The 23,381-nt window shown below is 33.8% G+C and overlaps 1 protein-coding gene across 1 annotated transcript in view; it reads right to left on the reverse strand.

Annotated features, from left to right (window-relative positions):
• Window positions 1-3,743: 3,743 nt before the first annotated feature.
• The window catches only part of LOC149804273 (C-1-tetrahydrofolate synthase, cytoplasmic-like), a 95,143-nt gene continuing 75,505 nt past the window's right edge, over window positions 3,744-23,381 (reverse strand). Inside the window, exons 19-24 of the mRNA XM_089938250.1 lie at window positions 22,229-22,410; window positions 17,248-17,348; window positions 13,134-13,311; window positions 10,022-10,129; window positions 7,572-7,724; window positions 3,744-5,937 (exon numbers count right to left, since the gene is read on the reverse strand). Coding sequence (XP_089794376.1) covers window positions 5,848-5,937; window positions 7,572-7,724; window positions 10,022-10,129; window positions 13,134-13,311; window positions 17,248-17,348; window positions 22,229-22,410 — 812 coding nt within the window. The 3' untranslated portion in view covers window positions 3,744-5,847. The remainder of the gene's footprint in view (window positions 5,938-7,571; window positions 7,725-10,021; window positions 10,130-13,133; window positions 13,312-17,247; window positions 17,349-22,228; window positions 22,411-23,381) is intronic.

The following is a 23,381-nucleotide window of genomic DNA, read 5'->3' on the forward strand; positions in this document are numbered from 1 at the left end:
CCCACTTTATCATGCTCTGTCCAAAAGAAGTGACTTCTCCCTTAAATTCATGTCTAGCTTGACCCCTGCATCTTCTCACAAAGATGCAGAATAATGCAGTTAACAATGCCTAGACAACTGACCTTAACACACTTCATTTAAGTTCCTGAGAAGATATAGCTCAGAGTGACCTAAATGTTCTTTTAAAGATGCATCTACATAGAATTTTGCAAGGTAACAATGCCTGAGAATGCACGTTATATGCCCACCCCAGAATTGTATTGTCCTCCATGTAGATAAAGGAAATTTTTGGTCTGGAACCATTTTTTTCCAATCTCTCAAAAAGTAAGCTTGTCCTTTGACCCCCAAATCTAGTTCCTCTCAGTCATAAAGTTTTGTAAGGGTTTGTGACATAGAACTATGTAGTGCAGAAAGCATTTTTCTCCAATCATTTACTGACCCTGACCTAAAAATAAATTTGCATCCACAAAGGTTGGTGATATAGAATTTGTTCTTGTGCGGAAGCACCTTTTTTCTTTCACTCCGTGACCTTGCCCTCAGCCTCAAAATTAGAAGGCTTTATCTTTTTACCACAAGTGCAAGCAATTCATAAAGTTTGGTCTGTGTCGGTTTTGTAGTGCTACAGTTATTGTGCAGAAACCATTTTTGAAAAGCTTTACTGATCATAGACCAGAAGAGCTTGTGGATTGGTTTTTCATCTCTGTCATCCATCTGTCCTTTAGGGCCTTTGTTATTCCTTGTGGATTGGTTTTTCATCTGTCCTTTAGCACGTTTGTTATTGCTACTTCTACTTGGAAGATTAATATGAAACTTTACACAAATATTCATCTCATAATTTAGTTGGGCCTAAATGAAAATGGTGTCACTTTGGACAGGCAGTACGACTCCCACAATAGCCGTCTTGAAAATATTATCACTACTCCTCCTGAATTGAGGGTCATATCTACATGAGGTTTTCAATAAAAGACATTGGTCCCAAATGAAAATTGTGTCAATCTGACATCAAGTATGGCTGCCATCTTGAAAATGTTATCACTACTCCTCCTAAATTGAGGGTCATATCTACATGAGGTTTTCAATAAAAGACATTGGTCCCAAATGAAAATCGTGTCAATCTGACCTCAAGTATGGCTGCCATCTTGAAAATGTTATCACTACTCCTGAATGGATTCTAGAATCAAAAAGAGGTCTTCAAGTCAAAATGATGCCAATCTCATGACTAATATGGCTGCTAAAGTGGTCATTGTGAAAATCTTCTTGTTTCTACTTCTCAGTGGATGGTCATATCAATATGGGGTTTTCACCAAAATATTAGTTGGTCCTAAATGAAAATGTCCAATATGGCCACCAAGAAAATCTTGTTATTGCTATCCTGAACAAGAAGTCATATTGTCAGGGGATTTTCACCATAAGATGTTTATGATATCTGGTAGGTCCTAAATCAAAATGGTGCCCCTCGCACATCCACTATGGCCACAATCTTGAGAATCTTACGATTGCTACTCCTCCTGAATGGATGGGTTGTACCGACATGGGCAGACTTTTTGTGATCTCTAGCTGGTCCTGAATGACAAGTGGCTGAGTAGTCTAAAGCACTCTCCGTTACGGATCACTGCCATCTCACCTCTGTCTGCGTGGGTTCAAGTCTCGGATTCGGCTAATGTGGGTATGTGAGAAAGCTTGCCAGTAGCTTCTCATGGGTTGGTGGTTCTTTCCTGGGTTCTTCCTCCACCATTAATACTGGCTGCCATGTATAGCCTATTGTGTGCTGAAAAATGGCATTAAACCCTACAACAACTACAACCTGAATGACAATGACCTCCTTTATGGCCACCACAGTGACTATCTGGAAGAATTGCAACTCGTAAATGGAAGGTCATTTTGAGATGCAGCCAGTTTGCTAACAATAGCAGAGATTGTTTTAACACTTGGCCATTAAAGGGAAGAAGTGGTCTTATCTTGCAATTTTTTTTCTGATTAAAAGCATCAGTCCCTTTGAGGAACTCAGTTTCTTTTGGTCAGTGACTTACACATTCCCACCAAAAATCAATAGGCCTTCTTACCCTTGTTTTTCATCTGGTACTAATCAAACTTGGAATACTGATTTATATCATCATTATACACGAGGGATCTTTACATATTAATGGAATTTGTATCAGATTGTTTGCACTTGTTCTGATTCAGCTTGGAATAAATCTGTATATTGTCAAGATTTGACAAGTCAGATGATAGCGAAATACACTCATAATGATATTATCTTGCATCTGATTGAGCTTGTTAAGTCAACACTTCATATGTGATTCTTCTCTCTGACTTTGAATGTATAATAAAAAAATGAAGCTCTCAAACCAGTCTGATAACAAGCAAGATATGTTTATTAATAAGCTGATCTTTGCATCTGATTATCTGAGCTTTTTACCATGCTGCAAGTCATATTTCTCATCCCATGATCAAACTTGGAAATGGGGATTTTATCATGAGCCTCATGGATGAGTCTGATGATGAACAAGAGATACACATATTAATGAGGTGATCTTACATCTAAATGGTTGATCCTTTTACTCTATAGACTAATTCTGACCCAGTTTTGAGTACACTGGTACCAAATGGACTTAAATTATCAAGATATCCAATAAGTTAATAATGAGCACAAGCTGTGCATAATGCAATTCAGTGGCTGAAAATAATTCCAAAATTTTAGGCATTGTAATAAGGTTTCTTTCTTTTCAAAAACCATTTTCTTTACAATATGACAGCAATGAATGTAACCAATTATATCTACTACTGTACAGCACCAGGGTTGTACTATTTGCAGAGTTCTCTTTGCAACAACTGTGAAAACTAGATATAAAAAAAAAGTTTTACAAGATTCATAGATTTTTATGCATTAATTAAATTAAGCAAATTAATGCACCTTAGAGATTAAAATGAATTTTGTAATTATATGTGAGGAAAAAGTATAAAATACAAATATTGTGACATAAAATGTACAATTGCAGACAAGCATAAACTATGTGCAATGTTATAATGTTAGAATTTCTGTACACAGACAACTCTTTGCAAGTAATTTCTTTTTTTTTCTTCTTCAAATATTGATTTTCCTCCATTAAGAACATATTTCTGGTAAAAACCACATATATGTTTATACATTTATTTGCAGATATTAAAATCTTGGCCACATCTTAAGTTCCTAAATATATGGAAACAACATGGACATGAAATGGGGCCTGACATTTGCTAGTATTGCTGTTAAAGTGCCTGAAATACCTGTCATTTATAACACTTTTTTGGGGCATTTCTTAAATTCACTGCAATTATTTGGAATTTATATTTTGTATTTCAAAGTTTTAATAAAAATAATATACCTGAATTTTCCCCTAAATTTAATTACCAAGAGTAATGAAACCCATAGCCTAAATAGTTCAATTTATGTTAAATTCACAAATTAAAGCTTCAAATGTAAACATAGCTTTTAAAGATCTTCAAAAAGATTATGCATATTAATTGTGCCTATATCCTAGACATGGTTTTTTCAGACTACAGTAAAATAGGCAAAAGCAAAATGATATAAAGTTTTTGGAGTTCATCTCATAGGTCATAGTTTTTACAATACTATATAAGCCTGCTTAGTGAAGAGGTGAACTGTCAACTAAGAATCTGGTGAATGGCATCAGACCTTCTTGGGCATCTTCTTTCAGTTATTAACCTTGACGTTTTGTGAAAGCATACAAAACAAAATGAGACCATTTTTTAAAACTTTAATTACATTAATTTTATACTGTATACAAAATGTAAATCACTTAAATGAATTTTTTGATCCATTATATAACTATACTTCATGAACACTGGATCCAACTATGACACAGATGATCAGGAACATAACTGCTTTTATTGTTGTATGTACAATAAATTTATCCTAGCTGTCATTTTTCTAGTTACAAGATAATGCATTCTGGGATGTGTACAAAGTTTGAAAAGGGTGCAAGCAAAACAATGAATTGTGATGACTACCTTTACAAAAAAGATTAGTGAATCCACCACTATTCTCACTTGAGGTATGAATTGTGATAATTTGTAACAGGTCTAAAGTAAAGTGCCAATTACAATGTTAAAATCCACTCCTTAAGGAATGTACACTATCTTCAGCTTATTTAATATCAAATATTCACTACAAAATATGTAACAATGAGAAAACAAAATGCAGCACTGGACTTGGCAACTTAATTTCTTTGCATACATGCTTTATAAAATTATCCAGCCAAAAAAATCATGAAAAATCATAAATATGGAAATGAACTTTGCAGTTTTACTGTTTGTATATCTCTCTGACAATTTCAATAGAAAATCCTCAAAAATTCCTGAATTACTGCACAAATACAAATACATCAATACATATATGATCACATGATGAAAATGAATCACTAAAACAGTAATGTGAATGTTACACATTTTTTCAATATCAATAATGGGAACCTTTCAAAACTTGAAACTAGCGCAATCGATGAGAAAAAAAAAAACATTTCTACAATGAAAATGCGGACTAACAAGATGCAGTAGACCTTCTTCAGCAAATGATATTCTAAAGGAACTGGTCCTGGGGAATGTCCAATATGGGCTCTTTTTTAGTCCATATGATGGTAACTGTTTTTACAAACTGGGTTTTACTTCATTTTGTCTGAAAATGTTGTACCTATTAAAATATGTTGTTTTAATGGATGTTTTTCATTAACTGGGCTTGAAAAAATCCTTAAAAGTAGTGAAGGGTTATCGAAAAATGTCTATTTTTGCCTATTTGAAGTAATTCATATCCATTTATGGCACTTGAATAGACAACATATTTAAGCAACTCCTGTATTATGTTAACATTTCCATCATCTCAAATGACTGTATGGTTCTCAACTATATGCAAAAAGTTTGCTTTTCATATGCAAAAATAATATTTTTCTCTAATCTTTGTCAAAACTTCAATTAAAACTAAAAAAAAGAGTAAGTGCAACGTTTAGCAACATTTCTAAACATGTACACCATTTGTAATAACTGAGTCACTACCATTTAATTTATATGATAAGAAACAGCTTTTACCTGTCAAGGTTATTTGACAGCAAATTGCTTTTAAAATGTGCATGCCATACCTTACTCAACTTGTGGTTATGTCATCTACATACGTCACTTTACTAAACTGAAATTTCATTATACTTTGTGAGCATCTATGTGGAGCTAATGATACTTAAACTCTGTCTTACAATGTGCATTATGAAAATATGTTAGCAATTCCGACTATTTATTACACAATTACAAGCTGTGGATATTGATCCTTAATTAACCATAATGTCCATTTTTTGCTCAAGTAGAATTTCTTTAATCCCTAATAACAATACAATTCATAAATGCCATCTCTACCACTGCATAATTCATACTCTAATGCTAGCCCTGACCATTACCTTTTAAAGTCAGTCACTGTGACCTAATTAAAACTTCAGTGAGTAGTGCCTTCTCGAGATGCATATGTAAATAAATTTCAAGGCTACATATGCATTTCAGAAAAATGGTACAATGCAAATACTAACAGTTGACGCTTATGACATTGCCTACAACAACAGTAACACTGTAGGACATGACATGCCCATGTCTTACCTGTACTTCACAGGTAAGACAATAAATTCCAATACAGTTTTAGCACCTCCTGATCCACTATATACATACTTAGTGTAGCACAAACTGTAATATCATAAATATTTAAAGTAGGATGTTGATGATTTAAGACAACACACTGTCTCCCTTGCACCCTTGCAAAAGAAATGTCCTAAATATTTATACTGTTTTCATTCTCTGAATGTGATTTTATGGTTATGACAGGCCAACAATCTCCTCAGTCTCTGGGTCGATGTCAATGTCGTAGAAACATGGGCGTGTTGGAAGACCTGGCATTGTGCTCATCTAAAATGAAAGGAAAATCTTTGAGTTTTATATAACTTAGAAAGCTGCTTATTTTACTTATAAATTTACAATTAATGAGTCATTATCTCAAAGAAGCAAATATACAAAAAGGATTGCTAACATTTAAATTCCTCTTTTAATTTCCTCTCTCATTTTAATAAATTTCCAGAAACTAAAAGATTGGCAAATTTAATAAACTATCTTTAAAAGTGGTATGACCTTCATAAAACTGAAGTCGGAACACATAAAGGTTGCAGATGTGTCCATATTTGGGCAACATCAGAGATGCTCCCTGGATTTTATTATAAGGGGGATTTCCCCCCTTGTCCCAAAAGTAAGTGGGGGCAGTTGAGCAAAATAGAGGGGGAGGAGGAAATGGCCATACTTCATTATTTACATAACACTTCAATATCCATCTCACTTCTTTACTTATCCAATCTGTAAGACCCCTATTAAAATCAAAATCTTTAAAATATGTTGCCTCTAGTTGTAAAAGTAAAAATCTGTTCCTTGTTTCTCAGCTTAATTGGTTTCATATCTGCATATCAATATTGTTCTGTACTGTGAACACACTTTCACAGCTCACAGGAACACATGCTCTGCCAAAGTCCAACTTTCTTGAATTAGCACTCTACTGACTACAAGGCCAGATTCACTATTCCATATTGCTGTATTAGGAATTTAAGTCCATTAATGCTATAGTCTACTTGTTCAAACAAAGGTATTTTAATCAAATAAATATCTTTACTGTCTAATTTCATTGTTAGATTCTAATTGATTAGATTTTATCATAACCTTTATATTAGGGCTAAATAGTTTTGTAGCACATGATCCTGCCAGGATAAATTGTGACTAGAAAAGAAACGAAAAGTGCACTCTACTTTTAAATTGTTTGTAATTTAATTTGGCTTGTTTGTCTGCCTTTTCTACATTAATCTTGAAATACTGCTGAAATGAGGGGTTGACTGTCATGCCATCTGTTTTGGTCCATGCAGCATGTACATCAGATTCAAATTTAACGCCATTTATTGGTTCAAAATCACTCACTGGCATCTCCTTTAATACTTTCCCAGTTCATATAATCTGATAAACATCCTGACTTTAAAAACAAATTACCTTAATTACTATGATCAGCCAGCATATCCCAAGCTAAATCATCATCTATTGATTAACAACACTGGGAATCAGCCATTTTGGGTCTTCTCGATAGCCCATATTATAAACACGCATTTGTAAAACATCCTTTATGCAAGGTTCAAACTTTGACACAAAGCTTGCTATGGGGTCCAATGTGTAAATAATTTATAAAAAAAACATTCATGTTAAGCCAAAGAAACCAGATATGTCAACAGTTACGACAAAATACACTTTGCAACAAGAGTTTCAATAACTTTACCATTTCTACAAGTCCTTTAAGGGTGAATAGCTGAATAAAATGTTATACTGCGCAGAGTACATTTTCATATGCACGACTTAAATTAATTTGCGAGAGTTCTCATGATCACAGCTTTCCAAGTGCACAAATTGGTAGAATTTTTGCGTGAATCATGCAATCGTGTGCCCTGGGAGCATCTCTGCAACATGTTACAAGTCCAAGTAAAATCATGCTGAATACTATTCTGAATACAACTTACAGTTCCTAACAGAGGATATATAAATCCAGCCCCTATGCTGGCTCGGACTACACGGATGGGGACAGTAAAACCTGTTGGGCGTCCCTTCAGTGCTGCATCATGGGATAGGGACAGGTGAGTCTTCGCCATGCAAATAGGAAGGTCATTGAAACCCTGTGAATGAAAGGGCAAAATTTAATGAAGAGTAGAAAATTATAAAATGCATTGCAGTGTTTCTCCTCATGCCAATAAGCTGTATTGTTATTGCTGCAGGAACATGTCAACTCATAGGCTGTTCATACAGCTATATATTTCTACAATAAACTCACAGGCTTTTGATTCAGCTTTCTGTTTCTACAACAAAACTCACAAGCTTCTGATACAAATTTCTAGTTCTACTACAAACTCCTTGGTTGTTCATACAACTTTCAAGTTAAATACAAACTATAAGTGTCCTAGTACCACTACATCTCCATGAACAGCTTGTCAAAATAATTTATAACAGCAGTCCATCATGCACTCCTGGATTACTATTGACATGGCAGAGTTATTGCTTTGTGAATTGTACTGACCTTCATTAATGAAATGCATGACATAGAATGTGGAATCACTATACAGAGTGTGGAGAGGTTGGAATGCACATACTTGATTTCTTTGAGTCCCCTCATTCAAATGAAGCTATTTAATTGAACACACCCAGAATTGGTCTTGGTCACTAAGCCATTTGACACAATAAAAAACGCACAATTAACATTTTGATTATTCAGACTCAGCCTGGCAGCTTAAAACTGGGGAGTAAAATGCCCAATTTATTAAATTCTTAATTACAGGTCTGAGTATTATTATAATACTATGCTTATATGAAACACCTCAATAATTTGTGTTCTTGTCTAATGTTTTTAATGTTCTGAACTTGAAACATTATTTCACGTGTACACCTACAGCTTCAAAAATGTCTTGGGAGAACCCAGAGGTGTGCTTAAACAAGTTGGCATTTCAACAGTTCTTTTCCATTTTTATTGGAAGGTTATACTTACTGCATTAGGATTCAGTCTGAAGCAGATTACTTAAAAGTTGTAGAATTATATAAAAAGTCATTCATAATGACAGCATAAATTTATCATTCTGCATTTTGTTTCTTCAGAGCTCACCTTAAACGGGGTGATTTTTCTACAGAAGATCCAAACAGAAGGAATATGTCTGACAATATTGCTGATCAATTTTTTGTAGCATAAGTTTCATGGGAATTATATTCAACCTAAAAAGTAACTGCACAAATCTGTATATCCTGAACACACTAAACTTATAGAAGTAATTACAGATTGGTATATCCTGCATACCACTTACATTTAAAGAAGTAATTATACAAGTCTGTATATCCTGCATACCACTTACACTTACATAAGTAATTACACAAGTCTGTGTACCCTGTTTACCACTTACACTTACATAAGTAATTATACAAGTCTGTATCTCCTGTTTACCACTTACAATTACAAAAGTAATTATACAAGTCTGTTTACCACTTACACTTACAAAAGTAATTACACAAGTCTGTATACCTTGTTTACCACTTACACTTACAAAAGTAATTATACAAGTCTGTATCTCCTGTTTACCACTTACACTTACATAAGTAATTACACAAGTCTGTATACCCTGTTTACCACTTACACTTACATAAGTAATTACACAAGTCTGTGTACCCTGTTTACCACTTACACTTACATAAGTAATTATACAAGTCTGTATCTCCTGTTTACCACTTACACTTACAAAAGTAATTACACAAGTCTGTGTACCCTGTTTACCACTTACACTTACATAAGTAATTATACAAGTCTGTATCTCCTGTTTACCAATTACACTTACAAAAGATATTATACAAGTTTGTTTACCACTTACACTTACAAAAGTAATTATACAAGTCTGTATACCCTGTTTACCACTTACACTTACAAAAGTAATTATACAAGTCTGTGTACCCTGTTTACCACTTACACTTACAAAACTAATTACACAAGTCTGTATACCCTGTTTACCATTTACACTTACATAAGTAATTACACAAGTCTGTGTACCCTGTTTACCACTTACACTTACATAAGTAATTATACAAGTCTGTATCTCCTGTTTACCACTTACACTTACAAAAGTAATTATACAAGTCTGTTTACCACTTACACTTACAAAGTAATTATACAAGTCTGTATATCATGTTTACCACTTACACTTACAAAAGTAATTATACAAGTCTGTATACCACTTACATTATTAAAGATCTTTAGGGAGAAGCAAGTTGTAAGGAAACAATAATTATGTAGATTCTTTATTTCTTCCCTTTAAGTGACAACCACCAAACTGTTTGAAAATATGTGTAGTAAGTTTAAGTCCTAAACTGTCTTTCTTGGGGTCTGGTGGGATAAAGAGGGGAAATCATTATATGCACATTTAGACTTCTTTTTACCTACCTGTTTCTTGTACCTATCTATCTGCTCCTGGGCAGCTGGGAGAATGTTTATACCATCTGCTCCATAAATTTCTTTAGCAATGATTGAAATTTTCTCCTCTATTGGAAGCTGCCAAGAGAAGGGAGTATTTCTATTATGATTTTGTAAAGTATTCAAAGAAATTCATGACAATCCATCAGAATACATATAGCTCAAATGTTTGAAATGACAACATAAAAAACCCAACAAAAACAGACAATATGAAAAATAAATATATCCATTTCAATTCTTATATGATGACTGCAGTGTGACAGTTTATAGTGATGTTTAGCAATGGGCATCATGCCACAGACATGTAGCATGATGTCCCACCCAGTCACATTATCCTGACAAACAGCCGACCAGTACTAACACTAACCTCTTAATGCTGAGCGTCTAGCAAGGCAGCTGTTAGTACTATTTTTGTAAGTCTTTGGTATGACTCGACCAGGGTTTGAACCTGTGGCCTGCATCCGAGGCAGATGATCTAACCACTAGGCCACCGGAGTGGTCTCTATAAGTGAGTATATACAATATACAAATGCATGTATCAACTGGTGGACAGAAATTGTTTCCATGATGACTGCACAAATATAATATGGACAACACATTGACTACACAATATCTAGCACAAGTACTGTTGTAGGGTTTGACAATATATTAGAACAGTACTGGCTATATGGTGCCAATTGAAAATAAAGTATATAAATAAAAGGAAGAAGCTCGAGGAAGATAAGGCATTACAACAAAAAAAACCAACACAATAAGTACGAAGTAATGAAAGTTAAAAGATAAAGGTGTTAAAGTTCTGTAAAATGTGTGCAAAATAAAATCTAACCACAAAATCCTTCAAATATATGGTGCAAATTTGATAAGTGAACTGCATTTCCTCAAAAAGTCCATGACTCTCTCATGTGGTGCATAATCATAAAGTTCCTGAATTGAATAAAATAAAATAAACCTGACTCACAAGGCAGAAGTCAATACATTCAACAAGAATATCCTTCATTACCTGTGGAAAATGGCATGGGTTCACTCTGGTGTGATGCATGAGTCAGGTATGTGTCTGATATGATCAGCACATTGTTCTCCCTGCTCTTCAAACAGAATAGTCAACGTAGTGAAACATTTCTCAATATGTTTCTATAGAGCAAGGAAAAGTCTGCCAACAAATTCAACATATAGCATTTTCAAAGAATTATGTCAGGTGTAAGAATAGCCCATAGTGGATGGAGGTAAAAGCACAAAATTATGAATGATACTTGTGAAGATATATACTCAAAATATGATGCCCAAGAATGCCTCACATTGTTCACCTGGCATACATCTGCCTAAATGCAAGAGCAGTTAGCCAAGATTAAGTAGAATGCTTTGCTAAAATTTCTTCCAACAATGCCGTTGACTGCGTAATATTGTGAAAACAATGGTTTCAAGGTTTCTTTAACTTTCCTACCATCAACCTTCTGAGGACACATCAGCATCATCTGTCCAGTGTTGAAAGGCTCCTATGCCAAGACAAACTGGCTCAAGGTTAGTCAAAATCTGTTCAAAAGAATTTTCAGATAAGTTGTGTAACTGCTTTTATCTTTGACCATGGATTGACATCAGTTGTACAAAATCTTTAAAGTCCTCTATGACAGGATGCTGTCACAATTTGACAGTGTTGAGCAGTATTTGAGAGGAAGTTGCTTAAAGGTTTGCTACATTTATTAATGATGGCTATATTTAATGACAGATCAGCATAATTTTTACACAGTTTGAGTGCAATCTGAGAAATCTAGTCAAATCATGTTAAGCTGTTTTAGTGATAGGTTGTATGTTGTTTTTATCTTTTTGTATGGGTGGCCAAATTTGATGATGGATCTGGATCATTTGTACAAATTTTAATTCATGACTGGTTGCTTTCTCTCAAATTTTATTTCATGACTGGTTACTTTACAAATTTTACTTCATGACTGGTTGCTTTCTGTTAAATTTGACAAAATCTGTTAAGTGGTTTTCAGAAGTTTATGCTGTATTTACTATCTGTTGTAATATCTGATTTGCAAAAATTTTACAAATTAGAAATCTCTTCACTGCAGAAAACTGCCTAATTGGGTCAAATTCTATATTTGGTCTTTAAGAAGTCATTTAAATGGTTTTCTGTTTTTAGTAAAGTGTCTGTATTTGAAAGCAGATTGGTATATGTTCCATCCTGAAAGCCTTCTTACCAGGATACTTTTTGTCAGATTTGATAAAATTCAGTTCTGCAGCTTTTAAGATTTCATTTAATGGATGTTTACTACTTTAGTAACAATAGTGATGACAAGAAACTGCATTAGGGCCACAATTTATCTTGGATATCATGACTTTTAGTGAACAGCCCATTTTGATATGACCATCATATTCATTAGAAAATGCAATAACAAGATTTTCAAGATGACCACAATAATATGACTGTTTAGGAGTAGTGATAACAAGAAGTTTCAAAGATGTTTACCATGGAAGCCATAATGGAGGTCACATCATCATCATTTTCATTTTGGAACAACAGGACATTATAAAAAAATGTCTTACCCTAATACAAATCTGACTAGGCAGCCAACAATACAAAATACTTTTATTCAGACTGTTTGACTTCTGCAGTTCACACAGGAAAGCTAAACCTGAAACTGCCTGATTCCTACCCTTGATCAGTCTATCAATGTAAGACATCAATTCTTATAAATATAATGCGTGTATGTGTAAGGTATGACATCTTACTGCATAATCAATCAGTGCTATTTAGTATGTTCCACTGTCATCTGACATCGGAACTAGAGGCCAAATGTTTAAGAATATCTCAAAGTAGGCAGCTTATAAGGATACTTCTGTACAGTTTGGTCTCTGTTAACAGCCATTTTAGTCTGTTGAAAAAGGATGGTAGCTGAGGAATGCCAAAATCAACTGAAGATGGGATACTTTTCTATTATGAAATGAATTCCTCCAATCTCATTTCATTGATGTCTTGCACTGTCATGAAAAACCCTTGACAAGCATGAAATTCAACTGAAAGAAAAAGTGCCCAAAATGTACGTTTCAACCATTTTGATCTTGAATATTGATGTTCAATTACTTTGACATCATAGAGAAACTTGAAGTTGCTTGGTTGCCTTGTGGCCCTGTCAATTGCCTCTGCTAATGCTACTGCTCCTGCCCCGCCTTCTGCCCAGTGATTACAGATAACTGCATCAAAAGCTCCAGCTTCACGGGCCATCTTCTGCACCAATTCAAGCTCTGCGACTGCGTCAGTTCTATAATAAAAAGAATTTGCTACTGGTATCTGCTGCTTTTATATCTGAGAAGATGAAAGCTATATATAATCACCAATATGAGAATTTGCTACTGGTATCTGCTGCTTTTATATCTGAGAAGATGAAAGCTATATATAATCACCAATATGAGAATTTACTACTGGTATCTGCTGCTTTTATATCTGAGAAGATGAAAGCTATATATAATCACCAATATGAGAATTTACTACTGGTATCTGCTGCTTTTATATCTGAGAAGATGAAAGCTATATATAATCACCAATATGAGAATTTACTACTGGTATCTGCTGCTTTTATATCTGAGAAGATGAAAGCTATATATAATCACCAATATGAGAATTTACTACTGGTATCTGCTGCTTTTATATCTGAGAAGATGAAAGCTATATATAATCACCAATATGAGAATTTGCTACTGGTATCTGCTGCTTTTATATCTGAGAAGATGAAAGCTATATATAAACACCAATATGAGAATTTACTACTGGTATCTGCTGCTTTTATATCTGAGAAGATGAAAGCTATATATAAACACCAATATGAGAATTTACTACTGGTATCTGCTGCTTTTATATCTGAGAAGATGAAAGCTATATATAATCACCAATATGAGAATTTGCTACTGGTATCTGCTGCTTTTATATCTGAGAAGATGAAAGCTATATATAATCACCAATATGAGAATTTACTACTGGTATCTGCTGCTTTTATATCTGAGAAGATGAAAGCTATATATAATCACCAATATGAGAATTTACTACTGGTATCTGCTGCTTTTATATCTGAGAAGATGAAAGCTATATATAATCACCAATATGAGAATTTGCTACTGGTATCTGCTGCTTTTATATCTGAGAAGATGAAAGCTATATATAATCACCAATATGAGAATTTACTACTGGTATCTGCTGCTTTTATATCTGAGAAGATGAAAGCTATATATAATCACCAATATGAGAATTTACTACTGGTATCTGCTGCTTTTATATCTGAGAAGATGAAAGCTATATATAATCACCAATATGAGAATTTGCTACTGGTATCTGCTGCTTTTATATCTGAGAAGATGAAAGCTATATATAATCACCAATATGAGAATTTACTACTGGTATCTGCTGCTTTTATATCTGAGAAGATGAAAGCTATATATAATCACCAATATGAGAATTTACTACTGGTATCTGCTGCTTTTATATCTGAGAAGATGAAAGCTATATATAATCACCAATATGAGAATTTACTACTGGTATCTGCTGCTTTTATATCTGAGAAGATGAAAGCTATATATAAACACCAATATGAGAATTTACTACTGGTATCTGCTGCTTTTATATCTGAGAAGATGAAAGCTATATATAATCACCAATATGAGAATTTACTACTGGTATCTGCTGCTTTTATATCTGAGAAGATGAAAGCTATATATAAACACCAATATGAGAATTTACTACTGGTATCTGCTGCTTTTATATCTGAGAAGATGAAAGCTATATATAAACACCAATATGAGAATTTACTACTGGTATCTGCTGCTTTTATATCTGAGAAGATGAAAGCTATATATAATCACCAATATGAGAATTTACTACTGGTATCTGCTGCTTTTATATCTGAGAAGATGAAAGCTATATATAATCACCAATATGAGAATTTACTACTGGTATCTGCTGCTTTTATATCTGAGAAGATGAAAGCTATATATAAACACCAATATGAGAATTTACTACTGGTATCTGCTGCTTTTATATCTGAGAAGATGAAAGCTATATATAAACACCAATATGAGAATTTACTACTGGTATCTGCTGCTTTTATATCTGAGAAGATGAAAGCTATATATAATCACCAATATGAGAATTTACTACTGGTATCTGCTGCTTTTATATCTGAGAAGATGAAAGCTATATATAAACACCAATATGAGAATTTACTACTGGTATCTGCTGCTTTTATATCTGAGAAGATGAAAGCTATATATAATCACCAATATGAGAATTTACTACTGGTATCTGCTTCTTTATCTGACATGACAGCTATATAAAAACACCAATATGAGAATTTACTACTGGTATCTGCTGCTTTTATATCTGAGAAGATGAAAGCTATATATAAACACCAATATGAGAATTTACTACTGGTATCTGCTGCTTTTATATCTGAGAAGATGAAAGCTATATATAAACACCAATATGAGAATTTACTACTGGTATCTGCTTCTTTATCTGACATGATATCTATATAAAATACAAATTTGAGAATTTACTACTGGTATCTGCTTTTTCCCCCCAAGAAGATGAAAGCTATTTAAAACACCAGTATGATAATTTATATATTTGATAATAAATAAGAATAGATTTTATGAAGATGTAAGGTGCATTAATTCTGTACTGATATTTCTTTTGATAAAAATACTGCTTGCATGGGCACCACTATCATTCAGTATAATAAGGATTAACTTAATTATTTATTTGTTTGGCACAATGACCTGCAATGAAAGATGCATAATACTTTATAAACGTTATATCAGTTTAAAATCAGAACATTTGTAAAACATCCTTATGCCCCTCCTCTGTCCCCCCTCCAATCTGTGCCAAAAATGGTCAAGTCTGTTGGGGTAAAAAAGAATCTCAGGACAATTTTAGTTGCATAATATATATATATATATATATATATATATATATATATATATATATATATATGGTTAATGGGCTGGGATCTAAATAGTTTCAAAGTTGTAAAATGTCAACTGTTTACATGTTGTGAACCAGGTGTGAAAATTAATTTTAATCCATAAACTTAAGGAATGTGGTTTAGAACTAAAGCCATTATGTGAAAACTATTTTTTTCGGCCACGGTAATGCTGACCATTTAAATTTTGATCATAAAACTAATGGGCCCCTTCCTTGCCACAAGTGCAAACCATCTTCAAAATGTAGTCTACATGTGTGATGGAATCATGTCACTGCTCAAAAGCCATTTTTCTTTTTTCAACGTCTGTGTGTGTGTGATATGGATTTTAATGTAGCTTTAACAATTTTTCAGTCATATGCTAAGATGTCCGCAGTGTGGCAGTTTATAGCGATGTCCAGCACTGTGGTATCATGCTGTAGATAAGTCTTTGGCATGACTTGGCCAGGGTTCAAACCCACGACCTCCAACATCTGAGGTGCATGCTCTAACCACAAAGCCAACAGAGTGGTCATCTCTTTTCAGTGACTGTTACCTATAACAATTTGACACCAAAATCAATAATAGGCTTCTTACTTAGCAAGAGAAAGCCATCCATGAAGTTTAGTGTAAGTTGATTGAACAAAACTAAATTTATTGTCTGCAAGCAAAAAATGTTAACAGATGGATGACTGACTGAATGCCATAACACTATATGCTCCACCACTGCATATCAACAGCTCACCCCCAATATTATACAAAATTTTTAAGTGTCTGTCTTGAACAGTGTTGGAGTTGTCCAACAAAACCTTAAAGTTTTATACAGAATTATACAGGGGCTTATAAAGAATTATATAGAGGCATAAGTGCCCCAACCCTACAATCTTTGCCCACAGGTGATAGATCAAAATTAAAAATACTGCATCTACAGAATGGACCCAGTCCTAACCCAAGGTTTTAAGTATCTATATGGAATGGTGCAGAAGTTCCTGGTATTCAGGCATGTCTAGTCTGGCAGGACCACAGTATTCTGCCTTTAAATTATAAACTTTAAAAAATGCAATGATAATAATTAATTTTTTATTGAAGCCTTAGAAGAGCTCATAAGAGAACCCAATTTAAAAGCAAGCAAAAGCACATTTAATGATTCTAGCTCCATTTTAAGATCACAAACATCAAACATTCAATAATGATTAAGTATACATGCAAAGGAGTAACTTGATGGAGAAAACGATGTTTCATGCTTACTCGAATCTGTTAATGGCCACCACAACAGGAACACCAAATTTATTGGCATTTTCAATCTGCTTCTGTAGGTTACAGCAGCCATTTGTCACAAGCTCTAGGTTCTGTAAAACATCAGTGATAAAAAAATGTGGCAACATGGCAAAGTGCAAATAAACATGATAACTCTTGCTATGCCAAAATTTTACATTACTGACAACTGATTAGAGTTCTGCTCAGAATCAATTTTCTTGCATGTTATTGTGAGTCATGATGCCAATATATGACATTTCTTTTTCTTTTCTTTTCTTTTCTCCTAAATCTTCTGCTTCTGTCACCTGCCCCCCTCCAAGAAAAGAGGCCAGAGACCATTCACCTGGCAGACACCTGCCTAATAACAGCCAAATTAATAGCCAAATGCAAAAGCATGTGGCCAAGAAATCTGGCTCAGCTGGATACTTTCTGCAGAAATTTCTTTCTGAAAAAAATTGTTTCAAGATTTTCCTACTTTTCTGTATGCATTATCTGAACATGAAAGGGCTTATGTCAAGACGTTTCCATAAAATTTGGTTAAATTTTGTAAAAGCATTTTTTTAAAAGTAGAACCCAAAACTTTTAAGTTTTCTGGCAGCCATATTTGATAATGCCCTTTATTCAACAACATGGAAGAACTTTAGGTAAGATAGACAAGAATGCTTTCTGTACAATCTGGTTAAATATTGTTAAAGAATTTTTTAAGAACTCAATTGGCCTCATAACCAGGTGAGATAAAGAATCTTTACACTGCTTTAATACTGCCGCAAAAAAAGTGACAAATCTCTTGTTAGCTATTCCTGCAGGAAAACCAATAAGTATAATGCATTTTGACAGATAGTGAAGATATACACTAGTCCAAAAAGAAATGGGTTGTCAGAGGAAAGTAAACTTTCACTATGCAAAGTGACCTTTAATATGGAAAAATAATAAAAACCAATTCTTACTGCCAACCAGGTCTTGATCATCTCTGTGTTGTAGCATGCCTGGACAACTCATGAACCTGCTTATAACATGGGAGCTGGGTTGAATCCCATTATTTGTTTTAAACAATATCCCCAAAACGGCTGATATTTGATGAATGTGAATACATTTATCATCAAAACTATACCATGATAAATCACTGGTTTTATTGTCAGAAATGGCAGTTAGTGCCCTCAACTCGGAATCAACAACATGAAATTCACAGCTTTCAAAAAAGTCATCTATTTTTGTAGATTTTCTTTAAAACTCCTGTTTGTCAGAGTAATATAAAATCATAAATATATGATTAAATTTCTATTAATTAAAATGCTAGTAATGCCAACTGGTGACAACACTTTAAAAAATAAACAAGTCTTGTAAAGTGAAATTCATATTTTCATTTACTTGAACATTAGTTAGTGCAGTTATCATATGTGATATGCTTTCTTGTATCTATCAAGTTTCAATGTTGTTGTTTCTCAAATTAAATATCCTTCTTTTTTTAAAAATGGTTTTATTCTGAATCTAAAATAGCACTAGAAAGTTGTTGTTGTTCTTGGGTTTAACGCCATTTTTCAGTACAAGATAGGCTATACATGGCGGCCAGTATAACTGGTGGAGGAAGAACCCTGGAAAAGCCAGGGAAGAACCACCAACCCACTAGAAGCTACTGGCAGGATTTCCCACATACCCACGGTAGCTGAGCGTTGGACTCGAACCCACGCAGACAGAGGTGAGATCGCAGTGATCCGGAACGGTGAGCGCTTTAGACCACTCGGCCACTCGGGGTCCCGTACTAGAAAGTGTCTAATCACATAGAAAATTGTGCCAGATTTTAATCAAAACACCTTATGGTGTGACTTCACTCTGCGCCATTGTTGCTAAATAAAAACAAGAGAACCTGGAGTTTGGGTGCGACTTAACCTTTCAAGAAGAAATGAGAATAATGTTACACACCAGCTGGATTAAGCACATGAATGCTCATTGTAAAATTCACAAATTCAAAATCATCTAGTTTACAATGTAAGATGCCTTGCCTGATATTTTTGTTTTGGAGGGCACAACATATTATGGCCTCAAGAATGGCCTTGTGTAGCATGTTCCCAAGTCGACTGACAGGATACCAATTTTAATACCTAAATATTTCAAGAATTACAAATAATTACAAATAAATAAAACTGCAACTTTTCCTGGGGGGATTCTTATTTTTATCAAAATAGGAGTCCTAGACTCCTAGTTTTAAAATCTTAGTGAGTCTCCCCCCTCCCTCCCCCCTCTCTGTGTCAGACACGCAGCTTACCCTAGAAACTTGGAACTGGCACCCATTAACATCTTGTAAAGACCCTATACAATTTAAATGTGTGGATCCTCAGGACGCCATAAAATAAAACTCTAATGGAAGCCTTGATGTAAAATGGATACAAAAGTGATCACAATGTTGGACTTGTGTCAAGGCAGACTTAAAAAAAAAAAACAGTAGCTTATAGTTGACTGATTTTTGAAAAGGTAGCCAAAAGCATCCATGTATACAATTTAGCAACCAATTGAACAGAGGCACAACAACATACCGTGGAAGTGAAGTTTGTAAATATTTAACTGACAAAAAAAAGACCTATAATGAATAAACATCAAAGTTTAGAATTAAAATGAATGCAGTTACTAAGATATCAAATAATAAAAGAAATGTTCAAGCCTAATGAATTAACTTGAATATGGTAGTTGATGTAATACTTATCAAAATGCTTCCATTTATCAAGTTTCTTGTCCAGAGAACAGAAAGTTGCCAAAACTTACAGTTATGTCAAAACTTGCGCCGAAACTTTAAGAAAAAGGCATGTCCTTGAATGTGACCTACACCCAACTCCTGCCTTTTATGCAATGTTGCAACTCATTCCCTGTGAGAATTATTAAATTTTATTGCCACAAAAAAAACCTCCAAAAAAACCCCTATGACTTTGTGCTATGGAATAGACATAAAAATTCATAAATTACACAAATTGTGAATTCAAAATATGATAAATTTTATTGAGTTTAATCATTTTGTATTCAATCAAATTCAAGAAGCTTTGGCAAAATTCAAGTTTTTCAACAAATTTAAAGACTTGCCAATGTAAATACAAAATTATTTTTAAATTTCAAAGTAGTTCAAGTTTTTTTCATGGTTGTATAAACCATGCATGTAACCCAAAACTGTGATTCTTTTAAGTCAATATCATGGGTTACATCCCTTGCTTTCCTTAGGAAAGCAGATGGGTATTTTAAAGGAAAACACTGATTACACTGCATACAATTTGAGAACTATTTCTAACTGCATTCAATGCAATTAATATGTTCAAATCTTGCTCACAGAAATTTCAAATTGACTAAGTTTACTCAAAATCAGATAAAAATACAAAGATCTCCAGAGACAGAAAAAAGCCAAGTCAATCAGATACAATATAAATCCATTATTATGAGTTGATATTGCTAATCATCAAACTTGATATATGCCCATCTTGCAAGTTTGTTTAAAACTGAATGAGAAATAAGGATTCCAGAATGGTAGCATATCAGCCAATCAGATGCAAGATCACCTAATTATTACACATATATATCATTCATTACCAAACTTGTCTGTGACTGATGATTTAAGAATATATTCCAAATCTGACCAAATCAGATCAGAAATATGGCCTCCAGAGTAGTAAAAAACTCAGCCAATCAGATGCAAGATTACACTAACAATATGCATGTACCTTGCTCATTACTGAACTTGTCCAGGATTTTGTTGAGTCTAGGCTCTTACAAAAAGTAACAGGAAAAAAGTGAAGACAAAAATCTTTGTAAAATTTAACAAACAATTTATTTCCCTGAAATATCAAGTGAAAAAAATGAGAGAAAAAAAACTTAGGTTTTATGAATCAAATCCAAAAATAATCCAAGAATTAAAAAAAATAGAACTCCTAGTAATAAAAGGTTCTAAATGAAACAGAATTCAAATCTCAATGAAATCCAAAAAGGAAGACGATGACGTCTATTTTAACCTGGGAAGTGCTGTTGTGTCAACAGTTTCTTGTTGAATCACAGAAAATATTATTCCAGTTTTGAATTCAGTGTAACTTTTAATAAATGTTTTTATCGAAGAATTTTGTAGAAGTACTTGTGTATTTCCAGGGAAAATAATCACTTGAAATTCAATAAAATAAAATTTCAACTCAAACTGGTCACAACATGTCTGCAGCCCGACTAATCTCTATAAAGACAACAGTTGTAAGACTAACTACAACACAAAACAGATTCCCGGATGGAGGTCAAGAGTTCATCTTTCCAGAAGAAATGGAAGTTTGTTACATGATAATTATCACATCATCCAGGTATGGCCTTGACTTAACTTGACAATTCTTACTCTAAGAAAGAATAAATTCAAATAAAAAAAGTTGTTTACCAAAACTAATACTGGTACTGAATCAAGGTCAGAAACTAGACAGAATGTTTCTATCATTAGGTGTTTATCAGTAACAGTCAGGTCAAACAGAACTGAACTGAATTTCTGGACAAAGTCAAATCAAGTTACATTACAATAGCATGTAATGGAATAATTAAATAAATTAAGGCTAACAAACAAACAATTAAATTAAATCAAACATAACAATTTTGATAGCATAAACATATATTCCAGACAGAGCACCATTATACCATGATGGGCCAAGTGAGCTAAAACTGAGACCACATGCACTATTACATGGATTGATGGATACGACCATAACAAATATCTGGTACAAAAACTTTACATGTCCAATCTTAATATGTCTATGTAAAACTGTCCCTTAACTTTCAGTAAATGTATTCATTTTTGCTTCTCTATATTGCAGGGAGTTACCTCTTTCCATCATTACCTCATGTTCTGACTGTCCCACACAGACAACACATCCGACAGGTCTAGCAACTAGACATGTTTATATTTGCCAGTAAAAATTGTCTTAAAAAATGCAGACTTTATCTGGTAAAGAATGTAATATTTATATGTTACCTCTTCCCTATATTCCTTTGGCAGAGGCAATCCAGCAGTGACAGTGGGCCCTCCTCCATGAGTTTTGATGGCACGTACTGTAGCAACCAGACAAACAGCACTGGGAACAAGACCAGAGTAACGGCACTTGATGTTGAAGAATTTTTCCATTCCAATGTCTGCTCCAAATCCTGCCTCAGTCACTGTCAAACCATGTAGATTTGCAATGCTTATTTACAGTAAATTTCTCCAGAACCAAGTAAATATGTCTGTCATTGTCAAATGATTCAGATCTGCATGCACATGCTTATTTGCAGTAACATTTTTTTAGAACCAAGTTGTTTTATCCATCAGCCAAACCATGCAGATTTGTACATTCTTATTTACAGTAAATTTCTTCAGAAACAAGTAGCTATGTCAGTCACTGTCAAACCATGCAGATTTTCTACATGCTTATTTACAGTAAATTTATACAGAAACAAGTAGTTATGTCTGTCACTTTCAAACCATGCAGATTTGTACATGCTTATTTACAGTAAATTTCTACAGAAACAAGTAGTTATGTCTGTCACTTCCAAACCATGCAGATTTATATATGATTATTTACAGTAAATTTCTGCAGAAAGAAGTAGTTATGTCAGTCACTGTCAAACTATGCAGATTTGTACATGCTTATTTACAGTAACTTTCTACAGGAACAAGTAGCTATGTCTGTCACTGCCAAACCATGAAGATTTGTACATGCTTATTTACAGTAACTTTCTACAGGAACAAGTAGCTATGTCTGTCACTGCCAAACCATACAGATTTGCACATGCTTATTTACAGTAAATTTATACAGAACCAAGTAGTTATATTTCCCACAACCATCTTCATTTAAGAGTTGTTCTATTTAGACATACATGATACCCTGGGAATGCTGAAAATTTATGCCAGGGTACACTGATTATTCAAAGAGTTCATATAAAAATGATACAAATTTCTTAACTGCATCTGTGTGTGCGACTACTTCAGAATGAAAGTGCCTTTCCTGGGTGCCCAGTATGTTTTACTGTAACAGCACCAATCTATTAAGACTGGTTGTGGTTGGTGTCTTTAGTAAGTTATTCTTTGTATGTTACTTGGTGAATTGCATCCTGGGTAACAATTACTTTTCTTATTCACAAAGCAAAAA

Source organism: Sinohyriopsis cumingii, chromosome 2 (genome assembly GCF_028554795.1).
Source record: "Sinohyriopsis cumingii isolate HCF-2022 chromosome 2, ASM2855479v2, whole genome shotgun sequence".
Lineage (NCBI taxonomy): Eukaryota > Metazoa > Mollusca > Bivalvia > Unionida > Unionidae > Sinohyriopsis > Sinohyriopsis cumingii.